This window comes from Eulemur rufifrons, chromosome 17 (assembly GCF_041146395.1).
Source record: "Eulemur rufifrons isolate Redbay chromosome 17, OSU_ERuf_1, whole genome shotgun sequence".
NCBI lineage: Eukaryota > Metazoa > Chordata > Mammalia > Primates > Lemuridae > Eulemur > Eulemur rufifrons.
The window spans coordinates 31,252,561-31,269,551 of record NC_090999.1 but is presented as its reverse complement, the minus strand read 5'-3'; the positions used below and the strand labels follow the sequence as shown (position 1 = coordinate 31,269,551).

Here is a 16,991-nt window from a genome sequence, read left to right as displayed (position 1 = left end):
CACATGCCTCACACTGTAAACCAAAATGGTTCCCCAAATTACCTCACTCCCTGTGTTGGCCATTACTCTGGGATGCAAGCATGTATGCAAACATATGGAACTGCTGTTAGTCTCACCAGCTAGTTCCTTTCCTAAGAACACCTCAATCCTCAGAGAGTGAGGAAGAGAGTAGACATCATTCCAGTCTCCCCTGTCCCAAATCCAGGGCTATCAAAATTCAAAAGTGAATAAAAATTTCTAAAATTTTGAAAACTCATTAGAATTGTGTTTTTGTTTTTGTTTTTTTAAAGATGACAAATGAGAACATACTGTGCTCTAAGAAGACACAATCTCTTCAGAGGCAGACAGAAAAAACGACTAGGAATAGGAAGGCAGAGAAATAAAAGGGATCTGGCCAAAAAAGTAGAAAAATCCAAAATGCCCAAGAACAGCTAAAACCTTTACTGGAGAAAATTGTATATAACACAGAGGGAGAGAGAAGAGATAATAATAGACACAAGTGTTTATCAAGAATATATAAATTATTTCTATGAATTAATAATACAAAGACCCAAATTAAGTCATAGTATGCATGACTAGAAAATAAGTGTTAATATTTTATCAAAATGATGAATTTTCTAGGAAAATATACATTACAAACATTTACTCAAAATTAGTAACATAAAATCTAAAGACCCATAATTTTGGAATATGTTGAAAGAGCTCACAAAATGCTACTTTCAAAAATATTCCAAAATTCAAGTGATAAAATGACTATTATTGTCATTTAATGCAATTAATTATAATTAATATCATTTAATATGTTAACATAAGAAAATAAAAATCAGGAAAACAGGGTGTGGAACATATGGGAACTCTGGGCTATCTTTGCAATTTTTCTGTAAATCTAAACATTTTAAATATTTTAACAATAGCTTCCTGATAACCAATGATGAGTTACAAAATAAATTGGACCACAAAATTCCAATTAAGAAAATAAGTATTCAGGAATAAATGTAGCTTAAAATTACTAAAAAAACCACAACTGTATTGATATATAAAACTAGAAACTAAAAACAAAGGTTCTTTAATAGGAAAAGTATGCATTATAGAAATGTCTATTTTTCCCAAATTTATTTACAAGTTTACCTCAAACATAATCAAATTCCCCATGGGGTTCATTCTGAAGGGGCAAGGAAATGAAGAAGAACTTGACAGAATGTGCTAATAACATAATTTCATGTTTTAAAAAAAGGCGAAAGTTATTCAATTTTTTCTTCTCTCTCATATAATTGTGGTCGGAAAGTAAAGGCTACTTAAGATACGTGGACATTATTCTAACACTCTGATAGGTAAGCACTGAGGTACCAATAATGAGACAATATGCACAAGAAACATTTTAAAATAAGGTTAGCTGTTTATCATTTTCAACTTAAAACCGCCTTGTCCTTGAGATAATAAACTGCACTTACATGTCAGCAATTGTGAAAAATATATATATCATCATAAGAATCATAACAAATTATATCATGTCTTTATTTAAAGTATATTTCCCATGTACAATAAAAATAAACCTTATCATTAGCTTCAAAGTGGGTAAGGAGATGTATTTCTTCAATTCTTATCATTCCTGTTCACTCACAGACATACTGTCAGATTAGCCCTCGCCAAATACTGCAGTTCAAATAAGTGATATTCATACATTCCCACGATATAGGAATAAATGTTTCTCAAAAAGAACTTAAGTAGGTCAGTCTAAATCTTGAATTAGTCATACATTTTTTGCAAGTTCTTTTTACTATAAATGCTGATACCCTAAAAGATACATTGCAAAAAACTCTTCAAGAAATATTTTGTCACTTTTTAATTTGCTTGCAATAATCCAAATCATAAACTAGAATAAAACCTAATTATTTCTTCTAGAATAATAAATTACATGTTCCTTTTTAGTAATGTCTCTAGTTCTAGTCATATATTACAGGTTACTGTGCATTTGAAATCATATTTTTTTCTTCAAATTTTCAACAAGGAAAAAAATCACCTTTTGGAGAATTTTACTAGTAAGATGGTAATGTAAGTACATACTGTTGCACAAACACCATCATAACCTGTGCATAACAGAAACAGAAGAAAACCAGCAAAAGGACCAAAAACGTGGAGCAGTTCCATCCGCAGGTGAGAAACTTCCAGCAAATTTTGCTACAAATAGAGCAGATGGAACCAATCTTAAGAAACCCTGAAAGGTTGGTGCAAAACTCCCCATTCTATGAAAGAGGCAGATGCTGAAAGCCATCACCACGGACACCTCGCAAAATAGGGGGCAAATGAACCATAAAGCAGAGAACAGACTCCAGGGCAGCTCCCTCGGGCACTGGCGGTGCAGGAAGCAAAGGATTGGCCTGCCGGGGCCTGAGCAGACATTCACCTCCTTCTCCACCCTTGACCCACCATCTTAGGTCAAGTTCTCTCAGAAGCAGACTCTGACTAAAGATTGGGAGCAAATAATTTAGTAAGAATTGCTCTCGGAAGAAATCAGTAAGAGGATGTCTGAAGCAGGAGAAGGACAGGAAAAGGAAAGAAGCCAAAAGAGGGTGCAAATTCAGGTAAAGTCCCAGCTTCACCCCCACCCTGGGGATCCAAGTGGAGCACAAATTACCCCTCAGAGTTTGTCCAGCCTTGAGACAGAATAGCTACGTCATTGCACACCCACACCAGTGACATCTAAAGGGTGAGAGGAAAGTGAGGTCCTGCCAAGTACTTACCTGCTCTCCCCAGGAAAGAGAAAGCTCCTTTGTCTAAAGATAACCTACGGAAGGTCACCAGTGTGAGCTGTCAGCAGCTAAGTATGGAGCTGGGACGGGAGCAAGGGCTGGTAGAAGTGTCAGATGGGATCAGGGTGAGGCACCAGCAGAGTTCCCACCCACCCCCTCCAGCTGTCACATCTCAAAACTGCTGAATCTGAAGTAGAATGAATGTAGAATTCTCTTTCTTTTCTCTTCTTAATGGAAGAAATTATATACAAATCATACTAATTTCTGTAAGAAGTACATTTTAACTCCTGCTTGAATATTATTGAGGGAAACGAAATTCCATATATAGGAATAAAATGATAAATCTTGGACAATTACTGATTGATGTTCACAACAAAATTCAAAAGGATATTGAACAAATAGAATGAAAGGAATTTTGATGATAAAGAAGGAATAATATGGAATCAGTAAAGAATGTGGCCAAATTAAAAATACAATGGGAACATTCAAGACTGAATCATGAAAAAAAATATCACTTAATGAAATGGAAGACAGATTGGAAAAAACTTATAAAGTTCTCAGATGTGAAGGATGAAAGAATGAGAGAAATGAAAAACAACATGGAGCATTAAAGGAATTGCATCCAACCTGCATATTGGGACTAGCAGGTTAAGAAGGAAAAATAATTACATAAAATTGTCTTGAGGTGAATTAAGACCTAAGTATACCAAGCAAAAATAAATATAGAAAAGATAATATCAAGGAGAAGAGCAAATAGGCTGGTCGCGATGGCTCACACCTGTAATCCTAGCACTCTGGGAGGCCAAGGTTGGGGGAGGGCTTGAGCTCAGGAGTTCAAGACCAGCCTGAGCAAGAGAGACACCCCATCTCTACTAAAAATAGAAAAATTAGCCACTTTATAAGTGGTGGTGTGCACCTGTAGTCCCTACTCAGAAGGCCAAGGCATAATGATCACTAGAGCCTAGGAGTTTGAGGTTTCAGTGAGCTACAATGACGCCACTGCACTCTACCCAGAGTGACAGAGCAAGACTCTGTCTCAAAAAAAAAAAAAAAAAAGAGAGAGAGAAAAGAAGAAAAAATTGTCCAGGAAGTACACAAGAAACCACAAACAAACCAACACAGAGTTACTTACAAATGAAAAAAAGTTAAAACACTTCAGACACAAATTAAAACTATCATGACCCCATAAATTTTACTTAATCAAGTTTATTTCATTCACAAAAGAAAACATCATTCTTAGGTATGAAAAAACAAAGTATAACCCTCAGGTTTACTTCGTTTACAAACTGTTAAATATATAAATTTAGAGACCAAAAAGAAAGAATAGATGAATTGTGATACTAAAGAAGTAGTATTGAATAATAAAATTATTTAAACATGAATTAAAATGATTGTTAGAATATTTATAAAACCATGCAGATGTAAAAAAACCTTTAGAGATATTATGAAGGAAAATCTCTGCCTAAATTCAAGATTATATCACAAAATAAGTATCAGTTGTAAGATTACATAAAAGCACACTACAGGTGGCAAGGGAGGAGGGGATGGGAATATTCACACCTAATGCGTGCGGTGCACACCATCTGGGTGATAGACACGCTTGAAGCTCTGACTTGGGTGGGGCAAAGGCTATATATGTAACCTAAACATTTGTACACCCGTAATATGCTGAAAACAAACAAACAAAAAAGCATGCTACAGTAACATCTTACACATATGGGGTTTGGGTGAGTAGAGATTAACTGACTGAATTTCATTCTTAACCTTAAATATTAAAAAACAAAACAAAGTTCAGATGTGAGGGTTTCCTTTTAACCACCATCAGAATAAAATCAGATGGGCCCATTTCAAATCACTAAAGTAAAAAAAAGGTTAGCCATATGTCAGAATATGTGAGGAAACAGCAAAACCCACACGCCTATCTATAGGCTGGAATATTGTGAAGATATTAAAAATCATTCTTTTGTAGATTATTTAATAACTTGAGAACAGTCTCATGACTTAACATTAAGGTGCATAGCTATTTATACAATTCAATGTCAACTTTATGAAAATAAACCACACATGCATAGAAAACAGGAACAACACCAAATCATTTAGTTTTCTCAGTATAGAATAATCATGAGTAATTATTTTTGTTCTTTATTACATTTCTGTATATTTGAAAAAATATTTAACATTTAGTTTTTGTTGTTTAGCATTAAATCACATACTTAGTATATGTCACTTCTATTAAGAGTTGGTTATTTAATTTAAATAGAATGTATTATACAAAAATAGAAAACAGGTAACTAATTTTCAAAGTGAAAGATTTTCCTGTATTTCATTAATCTGAAAGAACAAATACTTTTCCTATGTGAAAACTAAGAGTAAATGCATGTTCCTTGATATGCCTAGAGAAAGATGCAGCCACCATAGTAACATATGTGTGGCAGACTGAAGATGGCCACCCCTTCCAGAGGTGCTATGTCCCTGTCCTTGATTCTGGGTGGGCTCTTCGACTGCTCTGACCAACACAAGACAATGGAAGACTCACTGTGCCTTTTCCCAGTAGCTTCCACATCCTGCCTCTTAGAACACTCACATTGGGACCCCGGTCACCGTGGTACACAAGAAGACTAAACCACACGAAGAAGCCATGTGTAAGGTAGGAACTCTAGTGAGTAGCCCCAGCTGAGCGCCGAGATGACACCTGAATGAACTGCAAGCTATCTGAAAGTCCAGCATCTTGTGCATCCAACCTAGTGACACCTTGATATGACACCAGCCCTAGCCACCATCTCAGTGCAAAAGTCACAGGCGACTCAAGGCAAGAACTGTCCGATTAAGCACAAGAACAGTGAGAGAGAATAAGTTATTTTAAGCCACTAAGTTTTGCGGTGGTTTTTTTTAATGCAGCAGTTGATAACTAAAACAGTATCAGCAGATACAATTGCATATGTGTGTGTCTGTGTATTAGCAGGTAGGGAAAAACATTTTAATCAAGTAAGTTTTCACAAGACATAAAATAGGGTCTTTTGTTCTAAATAGCTATCAGGTGAAATATAGCAACATCATCCCTTAAGGATTCAGGAAACAAAAATACTATTATGATCTCCATTTTAAAAAACAGAAATATGTTAGAGTTGGGCTAAATTCACCAGTAATCCAAGGTGGGATAAATAAACATTAAAATTAAATCTCAGGGGCCAGGCATGGTGGCTCACGCCTATAATCCCAGCACTTCAGGAGGCCAGGGCAGGAGAACGACTTGAGCCCAGGAGTTCGAAATTAGCCTAGGCAACAGAGCAAGACCTCATCTCTACAAAAAAATTTAAAAATTAGCTGGATGTTATGGGGCACGCCTATGGTCCCAGCTACTAGGTAGGCTGAGGTAGGAGGATCACCTGAGCCCAGGAGTTTGAGGCTGCAGTGAGCTATGATAGCACCACTGTACTACAGCCTGGGCAACAAAGTGAGACCCTGTCTCTAAAAAACAAAAACAAAAACAAAAAAATTTAAATCTCAGAATCAGAGAGAGAAATAATTACATCTAGGGACAACCTAAAATATGTATATTTACTTAGTTTCTACTATATGCAAAGTATTCTTTTAGGGATTTTTCTGTATTTGTTTCTCAGAAATGAGTCAATTTCTAAAAATATATACAATTAAATGTTATATGTTTCTGTTTCGATAAGTTATACTGGCAATAAACCATCTTAGGATGCAAGCTTATTTAAATATGATTATAAAGGTACTTAGCACTTATGCTCAGAATTACCAAATAAACACTTACTTTGCTTAAGGCACAGTGCACAGCCAATTAATTTTCAAAATAATAAATAGAGAAATAAAACAAACCTGGACCATTTAAATATTGTGTAAGTGAACAGTGTAGTCGAACAATTATAGGTTCTGTTCGAATTACTTCCCAAGCCACAGCAATCTCCTCCTGCGCAAATATATTTAAAAGATGAATTAGTCATTTTTAGAGTTCAAAATTTTAAAAAAAATTATGTTAAAGAAATGCTTAAATTATGAAGGCCTACAAATTATCCCCAAACCCACTTTTGTGTGAAATGAAGGCCAAAGTACTCTTAAATTTCACCTTCTACATGTAAAAACTAAAACTGAACTTAAAATATCAATGAAGTACTTACTGTGAGAGCCCATAAATTTTAGAAAATATTTAAAGAATCAAGGCAAAAGAAAAAATATATACAATGTCTACTTCTTTGAAAAGTCACAGTATTTCTTCCCAAATCACTTTAATAGTCAATATGTAACTAATAGTATTATAAGGTAACTAAAAACGAAATTTCTCTCTAGAATAAAAATCTGTATTTTACATGTGCCAATCATATTATATAAGTTAATATACTTACATCAAGAAAACTAACATCAATATGTAGATCAATATCTACATCATCAATGGCTCCATATTCCCTGAAAGCAAAGATTAAGATTAATTTTTTCATTTTCCTTAAAAATGGCAGACACTAGGATATTTTAATTAAAAATTAAATCACTAATTATCCCTGATTTCCACGGATAGCTCAGATCTGACTGTGGACACGAATTAACTAACTCAATCTCGTTGGATTGTCATTTTCTGTGACCCCATTTATACCATCTAGACATCTTTCTATCTTTATGTATATGCACATGCACGCGTATGTTTGTTCTCTGTGGCAAATGAGTCAATCCTCCCACGTCCCTGCTCTGTTTTCATTATACTCTCTGAGGAGGAAGAGCTGCTTCGAAGGGCAAGAAAGGAGTTTCTGACATGAGGAAGGAGTGTGAGGGGACACACAATAATATCTCCATGAATTTTACTTCCAATTTAAGCATGAGTGGTTCTGACACTGGACGTGAGAGCCCCTGACATCCAGGTGCTCTGCCACTTCCATGTCACTGAGTTTTGATAGGCAGCTCTAAAAGTCTGATAGATCAAAATTAAAACAAGTAACTACAGTATGTTCCACATGAAGGAATTAGGAAGAATAACTTCAAGTACAGTCTAGGTAGTGCCATGGACCAGCATATTTTTATAAGTTAATGAAAGGATATAATAATATCCTCTGTACACACATATCTGTATTTTTTATATTCTTCTAAAATTCTGAAGTTATAAATCCTATATATAAGGAGAGATAAAAACACAAAAATAACTAAAATGATAAGTTAATGACCAATATTTACTGAGCACCTATGTGCAAGTAAATCTTTACATTTGTTATAAAGATTTGATATACATGCGATAATTTAACATAATACTCGTAAAACACGAAAAACACTACTACTATCTCCACTTCACATATGCATAAACTTAGGCCCAGAGTAATGAAGTAACTTACCCATCACTGATCTATAGCAGAGCTAGGACTCGAATACATGTATTCTAGTTAATATTCAATATACTATCACCTTGTGTTGGCAACCAGGTCAACCAGCCTTGTGAGGTGGATAACATTATCATACTCATTTTGCAAACGAAGAAACTGAGGTTTAAGGAAGTGAAAAAAGTTGCTAAATGAAAGATAATAAGTCAGTAGGGAAGTCTGGCATTGAATCTATGTCCAACTTCAAAACTGTGGAAAGTACAGGATCTAGCACATAGTAAGTACTAAAAAAAAAAATTTCTGTATATTATATATTCAAGTAATATTAATATAACACATAATTGTGGCACTTTTAAAGGACTCAGAGAAATTTTTAATGGTTAAATACTTTTATGTAATATAATAATTTAAAAATTTAGATCTTTTTGCTTTTTGATATCTATGACAAAAAGACAGCACATTATTAATAGAATACAATTTAGTCTCTGTGCTTTCCCTATTCTCCCCTTAAAAATATATTAAAACATTGAACACATTTTCATTTTTAATGAAATTATACATTTTATTCTTTCCTGGTAATTATCCTTAAAGATTACATAAAGAATGAAAAGGATAAAAATTATTTACACAGGAATTAATTTTTACAGACTATCAAAGCATCATAAAACATCTGTGCTATTCATACAGGACAAGATTATATGCAAATTTAAATATGAAATTTTATACAGAAAGTATGACAAGAATAAGGACTAAGCAAATGAACCATTTTATCTGTGCCTCTAGTTCAAGGTACAGCACACTTTCTGTGACGGCAAAGACAGTAAATATTTTGGGCTTTTCAGGACACATACAGTCTGTGCTACATACTCCTTTGTTTTCTTGTTTTTTTTGTTTTCCTTTTTGTTTTTGCAACCCTTCAAAAAAACAAAAACCATTTGTAGTTCATGGGCTGTTCAAAACAAGCCGCACAACACAGAGGTCATAATTTGATGATCCTCGATTTTGGCAAATAATTCATAAATATAAAAGATCAAATATCCATTGTCAGGAATGTAAAAAGAAAGAGCCACTAAATGCAATGATAAGGAGAAATGATGAATGATGTTCAAGAAAAGTTTCAGGGGTTGAAGAGGCCCTGACTACTATAACCCCACTTACAGGAGTTAATCCTTAGAAAATACTAACAAATATGTACAAATTTTTACCTAGAACGATGTATGTTAAGAGCAAAATTGAAAACAAAGTGAATATTAAATAATAATGAAATATTTAAATAGCTATAACATGTTGATATGATAAAAAAAAACCTACCCACTGCTAAAAAAGTTGATACAAAAATATTTAATATACTAAAGTAAATGTTCCAAATATACTTTTACTAAATGAGCAGATTACCAAAAAAGCATGGAAACTAAAATGATTTTTTTAAAGAAAATAGACATAGGAAAATCAAAAAGTACTAAAGAAATTTATGTAACCAAAATGTTTGTAACCCTGTAATAGTCTAAAATAAAAAGGAAAGAAATGTATCCTCTGAAAGAAAATAAAATAAAATGACATAAAATAACTAGGTCAAATAAATGTTAATAGTATGACTATATTTGGGATTCTTGATCTATATTGTTTAATTGCTGTGTTAAAAGGTTATAATAATTTGTAATTACACCAACCAGGTTATCACAGTGACTGTTCCCTACATTCTCATCATCACTAGGCATTTTTATCTCCCACCTTTACCATTTTCATGGTGAAGACTAACTTTGTTTAATTTATTTACGTCGGCAAAACTTTGGTATGTTTAGAGGCAGAGAAAAATGAATCCAAGATAACAAACGTCAGTAAGACCCTTATCCACAACTGTTTTATCCTCAGGTATCCAGATCATTTCAAGAGATTTTACCATACAGGTATGAACAGAAGGTGACACACAAGTTTTTAAAACTTTAATATGTGAATTTCAAAGTATTCTGTATATGATTTCTTAAATGGTTTTTGGTTAAAAGTATCTTCCCAATTTCTAACATTATCAATTTCTTTTTAAAATAGAAAAGAAAAAGACAAGAAAGGGTTACAAAATGTTCTTCCTCACCATGGCAAAGCATGAATACAGAATTTTATTGGAAACAGAGGCCTTAAAGGTTTGTAATTAACTAGATTCTGCAGGTGTAGATCTATAAATAGTTATACTTTTTTGTTTGCATGCCACACTTCAAAGAATTCACAAACGATGCTGTGTATATGCAAACCCATTTCCGTTGTGATGCCCTTTTTATATAATGCCAGTAATTTCATGTTTCCCACTGACAGATTACAAAGCATGATTACAGTTTGTCCAGATGCAGTGACCCAGTCATCAGGATTGCTTCTATATCTGAATGACTTTCAGTAGCCAAGGATCTCATGAATAGCAAATGCGGAATCAAGTCGAATGCTTGAAATATGAACACAACTTGAATTATGAAGCTAGATATCTGATTGTGTCCTGAATTCAGTATTGGGTTTATAATAACTCAAAATAATTTCATGCACTGTGTATATTTATTCACTGTGAAAAGATCACATCAAACTGATGAACTTGAATTTTTTTTTTTTTTTTTTTTTAAGAATGAGGGAAACAACAAGGAATGATCTTATGTAGTTGTTTTGCTCTGGAACTTAGGGTCTGAAATGGCCTGCTCCACAAATGTTCTTTCCTTACATCTAGTCATAGCTCCAATTTAGGATGAGCTGCTCTTTGAATCTACATATCTTGAAATCTGGTAATATGATTTTGGATATTTATATTTTACCTAGTGTAAGCACGTATGTATAAAATATTTTTCAAGGAATATGTACTTTTGAGGACTCTAGGTTTGGTAGAATTCTTGGCAGTTCATTCTTCTATTTTTATTGGAACTAACCAAGACAACATCCTTATTAATGAAACATTCACGTACATACTCACAATATATTGTTAGACCATCCTTGCTGGTCTTCCTTTCTCTATAAAACTTCAGCTTATTCATTACACTGCTGTGATGTGTATAATGCAACCTGGTCAAAATCAGCAGTGATTGTGCTGGTTATAAAAATATACTTTATATATCTAACCTTTCTTATTAACTGTTAAGGAAATTATATGTATACACAAGCACACACAAAGAACTCTAGCATAGGTTCTTGGGAAATAAGCTTCTATTGCTATTTCTATTGCTATTCTATTGCTATTGTTATTTCTGCTTTCCACAACTGGACAGCTATATTTTGAGAAGAAAGATATTTTGTGAAGAAACATACACCTTCCCATGACATCTGAAACATAACAGCTTGCATGTCTATCTCTGCATGCCTACTCAATGTGTGTTTTTGTCCAGTGTGGGAGAGATGTTTGTGAATGGGCCAAGAAATATGCAAACTCAGTAGTCAGGAAGAAATCTTGGCAGATTAAAGCATTTGCAAGACTGTATCCAAAGTAGCTATAAATTATCTAAAGAACAACAGAACTGAGAAAAATTTAAAAATTAAATCCAGATAAGAAAGGAAGCCTATATAAAACTGTGCATAAGAGGTACAGTATAAACAGTTGCTACAACTCTGCAGTCAGCTTGAAAATCCCTGGTTTTGCTCGAAGAAAGTACAGGCATCAGGGGTAGAGGTGAGTGTCTAGGCTCTCACCTAAAGTTTATATCTAGGTTATGTCCCAATGTTTTTGGAAAATACTCTTCCCAGGTTTCTTTCCCCTTTGTACCTTTTGTCATCACTTTCCTGATTTTCAGGGTCAGGGTGGTTTTTTCCTTAGCTCAGAGGCAGACGGTAGAGAATCAATATACTAGAAAGGATATTACAAACATCCAACCCAGGATCTTCTTTTGATGGAATGACATACTTCAATCTACGCTAACTTATGTTGCGGTAACAAACATTCTCGAAATTTCAGTGGCTTAATACAAAGAAGGATTTATATCTCACTCACTGGTAAATATGGAATGGGGAGGGGAAAGCTCACTGTCATTGTTAAGGGGCCCAGGGGAACAGAGAGCAGGGGACATGGGAACTCACATACTGGCACTTATGCTCACATTTCATTGGCCAAAATTAGTTACATGTCTGTGCCTAACATTAAGGAAGGCAGGGAAATAACGTCCTACCACATGACCAGAACAGGAGAATCAGAAGATCTGTAAGCAGTCCTATTGGCCACTACAAATGGAAATGCAAAAATCCACAGAAATCAAGTTGTCTGTCATGATTTATGTACTTTTTTCTTTCCTTTCATTTATATACTTTTCTCTTTAGGAGGTATGTGTTTGGTGGGCACGAGTATAGTGATACAGGTTCCTCAAACCACCAAAAATCCTCAGAATTTTCTTATTTTCCAAACATTAACTTGAAAAGTCCCTGTTATAATTGTCCCTCCACAAAAAATGACTGAAATGTGGAACAGTCACTATCTCAGGAGCTTCCAGCCTACATTAAGCATTAGTCACAATAAAAAGGCTAGAATATTGCTCATATGGCTTCACTTTTTGAAATGAAAGATGGCATGATCATAAGGCAAAGGATATTTTATATGAAATGGAAGTTGTAAAATCCATAAGGAAACTATCAGAATCATTTATTTCTTAACTAAATGAGAATTTTCTTACCTTTCTAAGACTATTAATCTCAAATTATTTTCAGATGACACTGATCGATATTATTTTTTATAAACACATGCCTATAGGAGTACATTTATAATGAAAAACATACAGTATATTCTGCTGCATAATTCAAGGTGAGACTTATTCATGTTCCCCAGAGACCTAACTCACTTTCTATACAAGAGCACAGTGGCTCCCACCTGTAAACTGAGCACTTTGGGAGGCCAAGGCAGGAGGATCACTTGAGGCCAGGAGTTTAAGACCAGCATGAGCAAAAATGAGATCCTGTCTCTACAAAAAATAGAAAAATTAGCTGGGCATGGTGGTCACTGCCTGTAGTCCCAGCTACTTGGAAGGCTGAGGCAGGAGGATCGCTCAATCCCAGGAGTTTGAGGTTGCAGTGAGCTACGCACTCTAGCCCCAGGAGACAGAGCAAGACCCTGTCTCAAAAAATATATATATATGAATCAGATTACCATCAACGTTTGCACGTATGGTTCAACACAGCCAGTATTATGCTTTTGAATGGTTTGGCCAAATAGATCTGTCATTACCTACTTAAGTGATAAATCTATCATCAGTCACCATTTCTATATTTTCTTTCAGCCTACTTTAAAAGAGTTTTGCCTCGATCTAGGCAAACTCAGTTACTTCCATCTCACACAGAGAATTTGGATGTGGTTAGCTGCCTTTCTCATTAGATGGCACATTAAAAAAATGACTCCAAATAGCCTATTGTGCACAGTGAGGTACTTTTGCTCTTCAAACTCCATTAAGTTCTTATAAGCCTCAATTAAGTAAAAGAACAGATAATTAAGACAGTCTGTTTTCAATAGACTTAGAACTTTGCAAGGAAGATGGTTCCAAGACCTTGCGCCTAACCATCCACCCCTTGGCCCATATGTCAAGTCTCAGTATTTGAGACTAGACAGTAAATTCATTCTTATTTAAGTAAATCAAACTAGTCCTGCTGTGATTTGCCATGCCATGAGGCCTCTGGCAAGTTATTTATTCTGGAAACATCCTCTGTAGCTAGAGAAAATCTAGAGCAGCCAGGAAGAGGGCTTACATTCACTTAGATTTAAAATGGATCAAAACAGTTGTAAGAGAAATAGGCAACGGAAAATAATTCAAACCATTTATGACTTTAGATACTTCATTTGACTGAAATTCCAAACATTTATCTAATTTTAGTAGTTAATTATCACTAATTTTATTAATAATAGAAAATACTGATACATATCATCACAAGTGCTTAATAAATGCTTGGTAAAGAAACAAAAAAATAATTTTATATATACGTGGCAATATGATGGGGGCTTAAACAGCATGGAAATATATTTTAGAAAACTCTTTATAAAAGAAGTCAACATGTGCCAAACTTCTCCTCTAAATAAAAATATGTTATTTTGAATAAAAGAAGTTGAATTCTATGCTGTATTACAATTGTTAATTATATATTGTAGACTTTTCATATATTCATTCTGTAACACTTATTGAATATCCATATTACCTAAACTGGAGCCATAACAGAGACTGACTGTGAAACTATTGCAGCTAATTTGCTGAAACCTTGAAGTCTGCAAAGATTTGCTTTAACAAATATAGTCACATCACTTTCACTCAACTGTAGCCCAATATACTGCCGTGAGTGGGAGAGATAGGGTGCGGGTACACAACCCCGGCTTATTTAGGCTGCGGATGGTAGTGAGTTTCTGTTTCTGCAGTTAAAATGAAATGTCTGGCAACTTTAAATTTTACCTATGTTGTACCTCCCAATTGTTTTCCCTCTAAAAATATGGATATGTCCATTGAAGAAGGTACAACCAGACAGTGTAACAACTTTTTTCAGAAATGTTGCCACTGAAAACAATCAAGAACCCACTGGCCTGTATTTCTTGTATGTTTTATGCTATGCTAAATAACAGAATAGAAGAGCGATTAAAAACCAGAACAAAACAAAAGAAGAAAAAAGCACTGCCCAAGCATTGCCAGAATTCCGTCTAGAGGAAGAGAAGTAAAACCAATGATTAAAAGACATGAGAAGTATAATAAATGAGGTAAGGGCCAAATGTTAACGGGAGTCCAGAGAACAGAATAACTAATCTGCACTGGAGATTCAAAAGAGGCTCAGGGGGAAGCTAACCGGTGGCCTGGGGCTTGAATAGAGACAGCAATGGGATTTGGAGGGATGCATTCCTTGCCATGAGAATTGCTTGTGCAAAATGCCCAGAGTTAACAGGGAATATGGCCTATCTGTACAGTCTGAGTGGATAAGGGGCTGGAACTGAGGCCAGGCGACAGAGGGGTTTGGAATTTCCTAGAGACTATGCTGTAAGCAAAGAACAGGAATCTGAAATAAGCAGAGCTGACTGCTAGAAGCTATTATGGTGGCAGAAAAAGCTTTTTCGTACATTAAGGAGAGAAAAGAAAGGTAAATGAGAACGGTGGGGTGTTCTGAATGATTAGAAACAATTTTAAAAAATGGTCTGAAAACTTATCAAATAATATATTAGGTAACCACAGAATAAAATATATTATCATTCAAACAAGACTGTGCAAATTTATGCCTTTTTTTTTTGTACGGACCAGATGACAATATGATTTGGATACCAGTGGTTATGCATTATTTATTTTTATTGTTCACAAGGATGTGGCCTTGATTTATGGTAACATCATAGGCTGAGCTGGCCAAATCTATTATAAGAATTAATTATGACACTACTTAAAAGACTTATATTTCTTCAAACCAACTCCCCAAAATAACTAATTTCTTTAATGCAATCATTATAATCTTAAACCACATGTACAAAGAAACAAGCAGCCCTAAATATGCCGCTTTGTAGCAGCAGAAACAACAGAGTCTCTCACAAACACCTTCAAACATAATTAAGTCCCCTAATTTTTCCTTTAATTTAAATTCCTTCAGTAGAAAATCCCAATGACCAACCAAATAATTTTAGTTTTATTCACCAAAGGTATTTATTTACCTGAGAGAAACTGCATGTGGCCCATATATCTCTCTCACTGCCGACAAATCAGCTTCCAGCTGTGGATGCTTGTGCAGTTCCCCATCATAGTTCACCTGATGAGAAGGGATGGTTTAGAAAGCGTCGCAGAGGTGAAGAGAATCGAAAGTACCAAACACAAATAATCTTTGGATGGGTCACCCTGAGCATTCTGCCATGGACATTTTTAGCTTCACTAAAAAACATAGGTAATTGAGTAGTGTATTGACTAAATATCTTAGGTTCACATACGGCTAGAATAATTCATTCTTTTTAAATGTTAAAATTAGTCTATTTTGATACAAAGAAAATGCAAATGTTTAAAAGGAGTGCAGTAAATGTCTGGCAGGTAATCTGAAAAACTTCTAGACTGAACATCAAGACTGAAGAAAAGCATTTACTTCCTCTCTCTGTTAAGAATTAGTTGTATAAACAAAAATCAAACTGCAGGAATGGTTTTGCATAATGTTAAAATGTTATATTGGTGAAAGAATCATTTTATTCAGAAAACTATCCCATTGCTAGAAAGTTCTTCCTGGAGATAAGAAACCTACTTTTATTATGTTCATCTAACTACTGCCTTGCTTATGCTTGATTAAAAAATTACTGATTTTTGATTCTGAATGAATAAATTTACTTGTATCTTTTTATATAATAATTTTGGCTTTAATGCCCTTCTTTAATAGATTACCTTTCCTTTATATTATCCAAATTATAAAGCACATTTGATCAGGGAGTTTATAAAAATGAAACAACATATTATATAGCTATATCATAAAATTAATGGCTGAGTTTTAAATTTTAATGTTATCCTGGAAAAACCTGATGAGTCCTTTTATATATATGACTAGGCTATTTTCATGTATTTAAGTTACAATGTTTCTTCATAACAATTTTTCAACACAATGAATTCACTGACAATGAATACAAATAAATAATGAGGATGCTCAATAATTAGGGCCCATCAAATTTTATAAAGACTATCTTCTATTTAAAACTAATAACATATGCTTTTGTTAGAAGTGTCATCATTTCAAATTACTGACTGAGCAAAATATGCTTAAGAAATATGAAAGTCAAAAACATAATATAATGTTATCTGCCAAATCTCTGTAATGAATTAAGACAACTTTCATGTAAATGAATGATTACAGCTAAAAAAATTGCAAAGGTAATCTTAATTTCTGAAAATATGTAGAAAATGTGAAACAGATAAATTACACAAATTTTCTAGTTAGTTACAGAACTCTGTACAACACAGAGGTCCCTCAACTCCGAGGCACAGATTTC

At 34.2% G+C, this 16,991-nt stretch overlaps 1 protein-coding gene across 4 annotated transcripts in view; it reads right to left on the bottom strand.

The window, feature by feature from the left end:
• Positions 1-16,991, bottom strand: part of PARP8 (poly(ADP-ribose) polymerase family member 8) — a 157,599-nt gene that overhangs the window by 50,938 nt on the left and 89,670 nt on the right. For all 4 annotated transcript variants that reach the window (XM_069492704.1, XM_069492702.1, XM_069492705.1 and 1 more), the window contains 3 exons: positions 15,684-15,778; positions 7,118-7,178; positions 6,594-6,684 (listed from right to left, as the gene is read on the bottom strand). In XM_069492704.1, the coding sequence (XP_069348805.1) occupies positions 6,594-6,684; positions 7,118-7,178; positions 15,684-15,778 (247 nt within the window). The remainder of the gene's footprint in view (positions 1-6,593; positions 6,685-7,117; positions 7,179-15,683; positions 15,779-16,991) is intronic.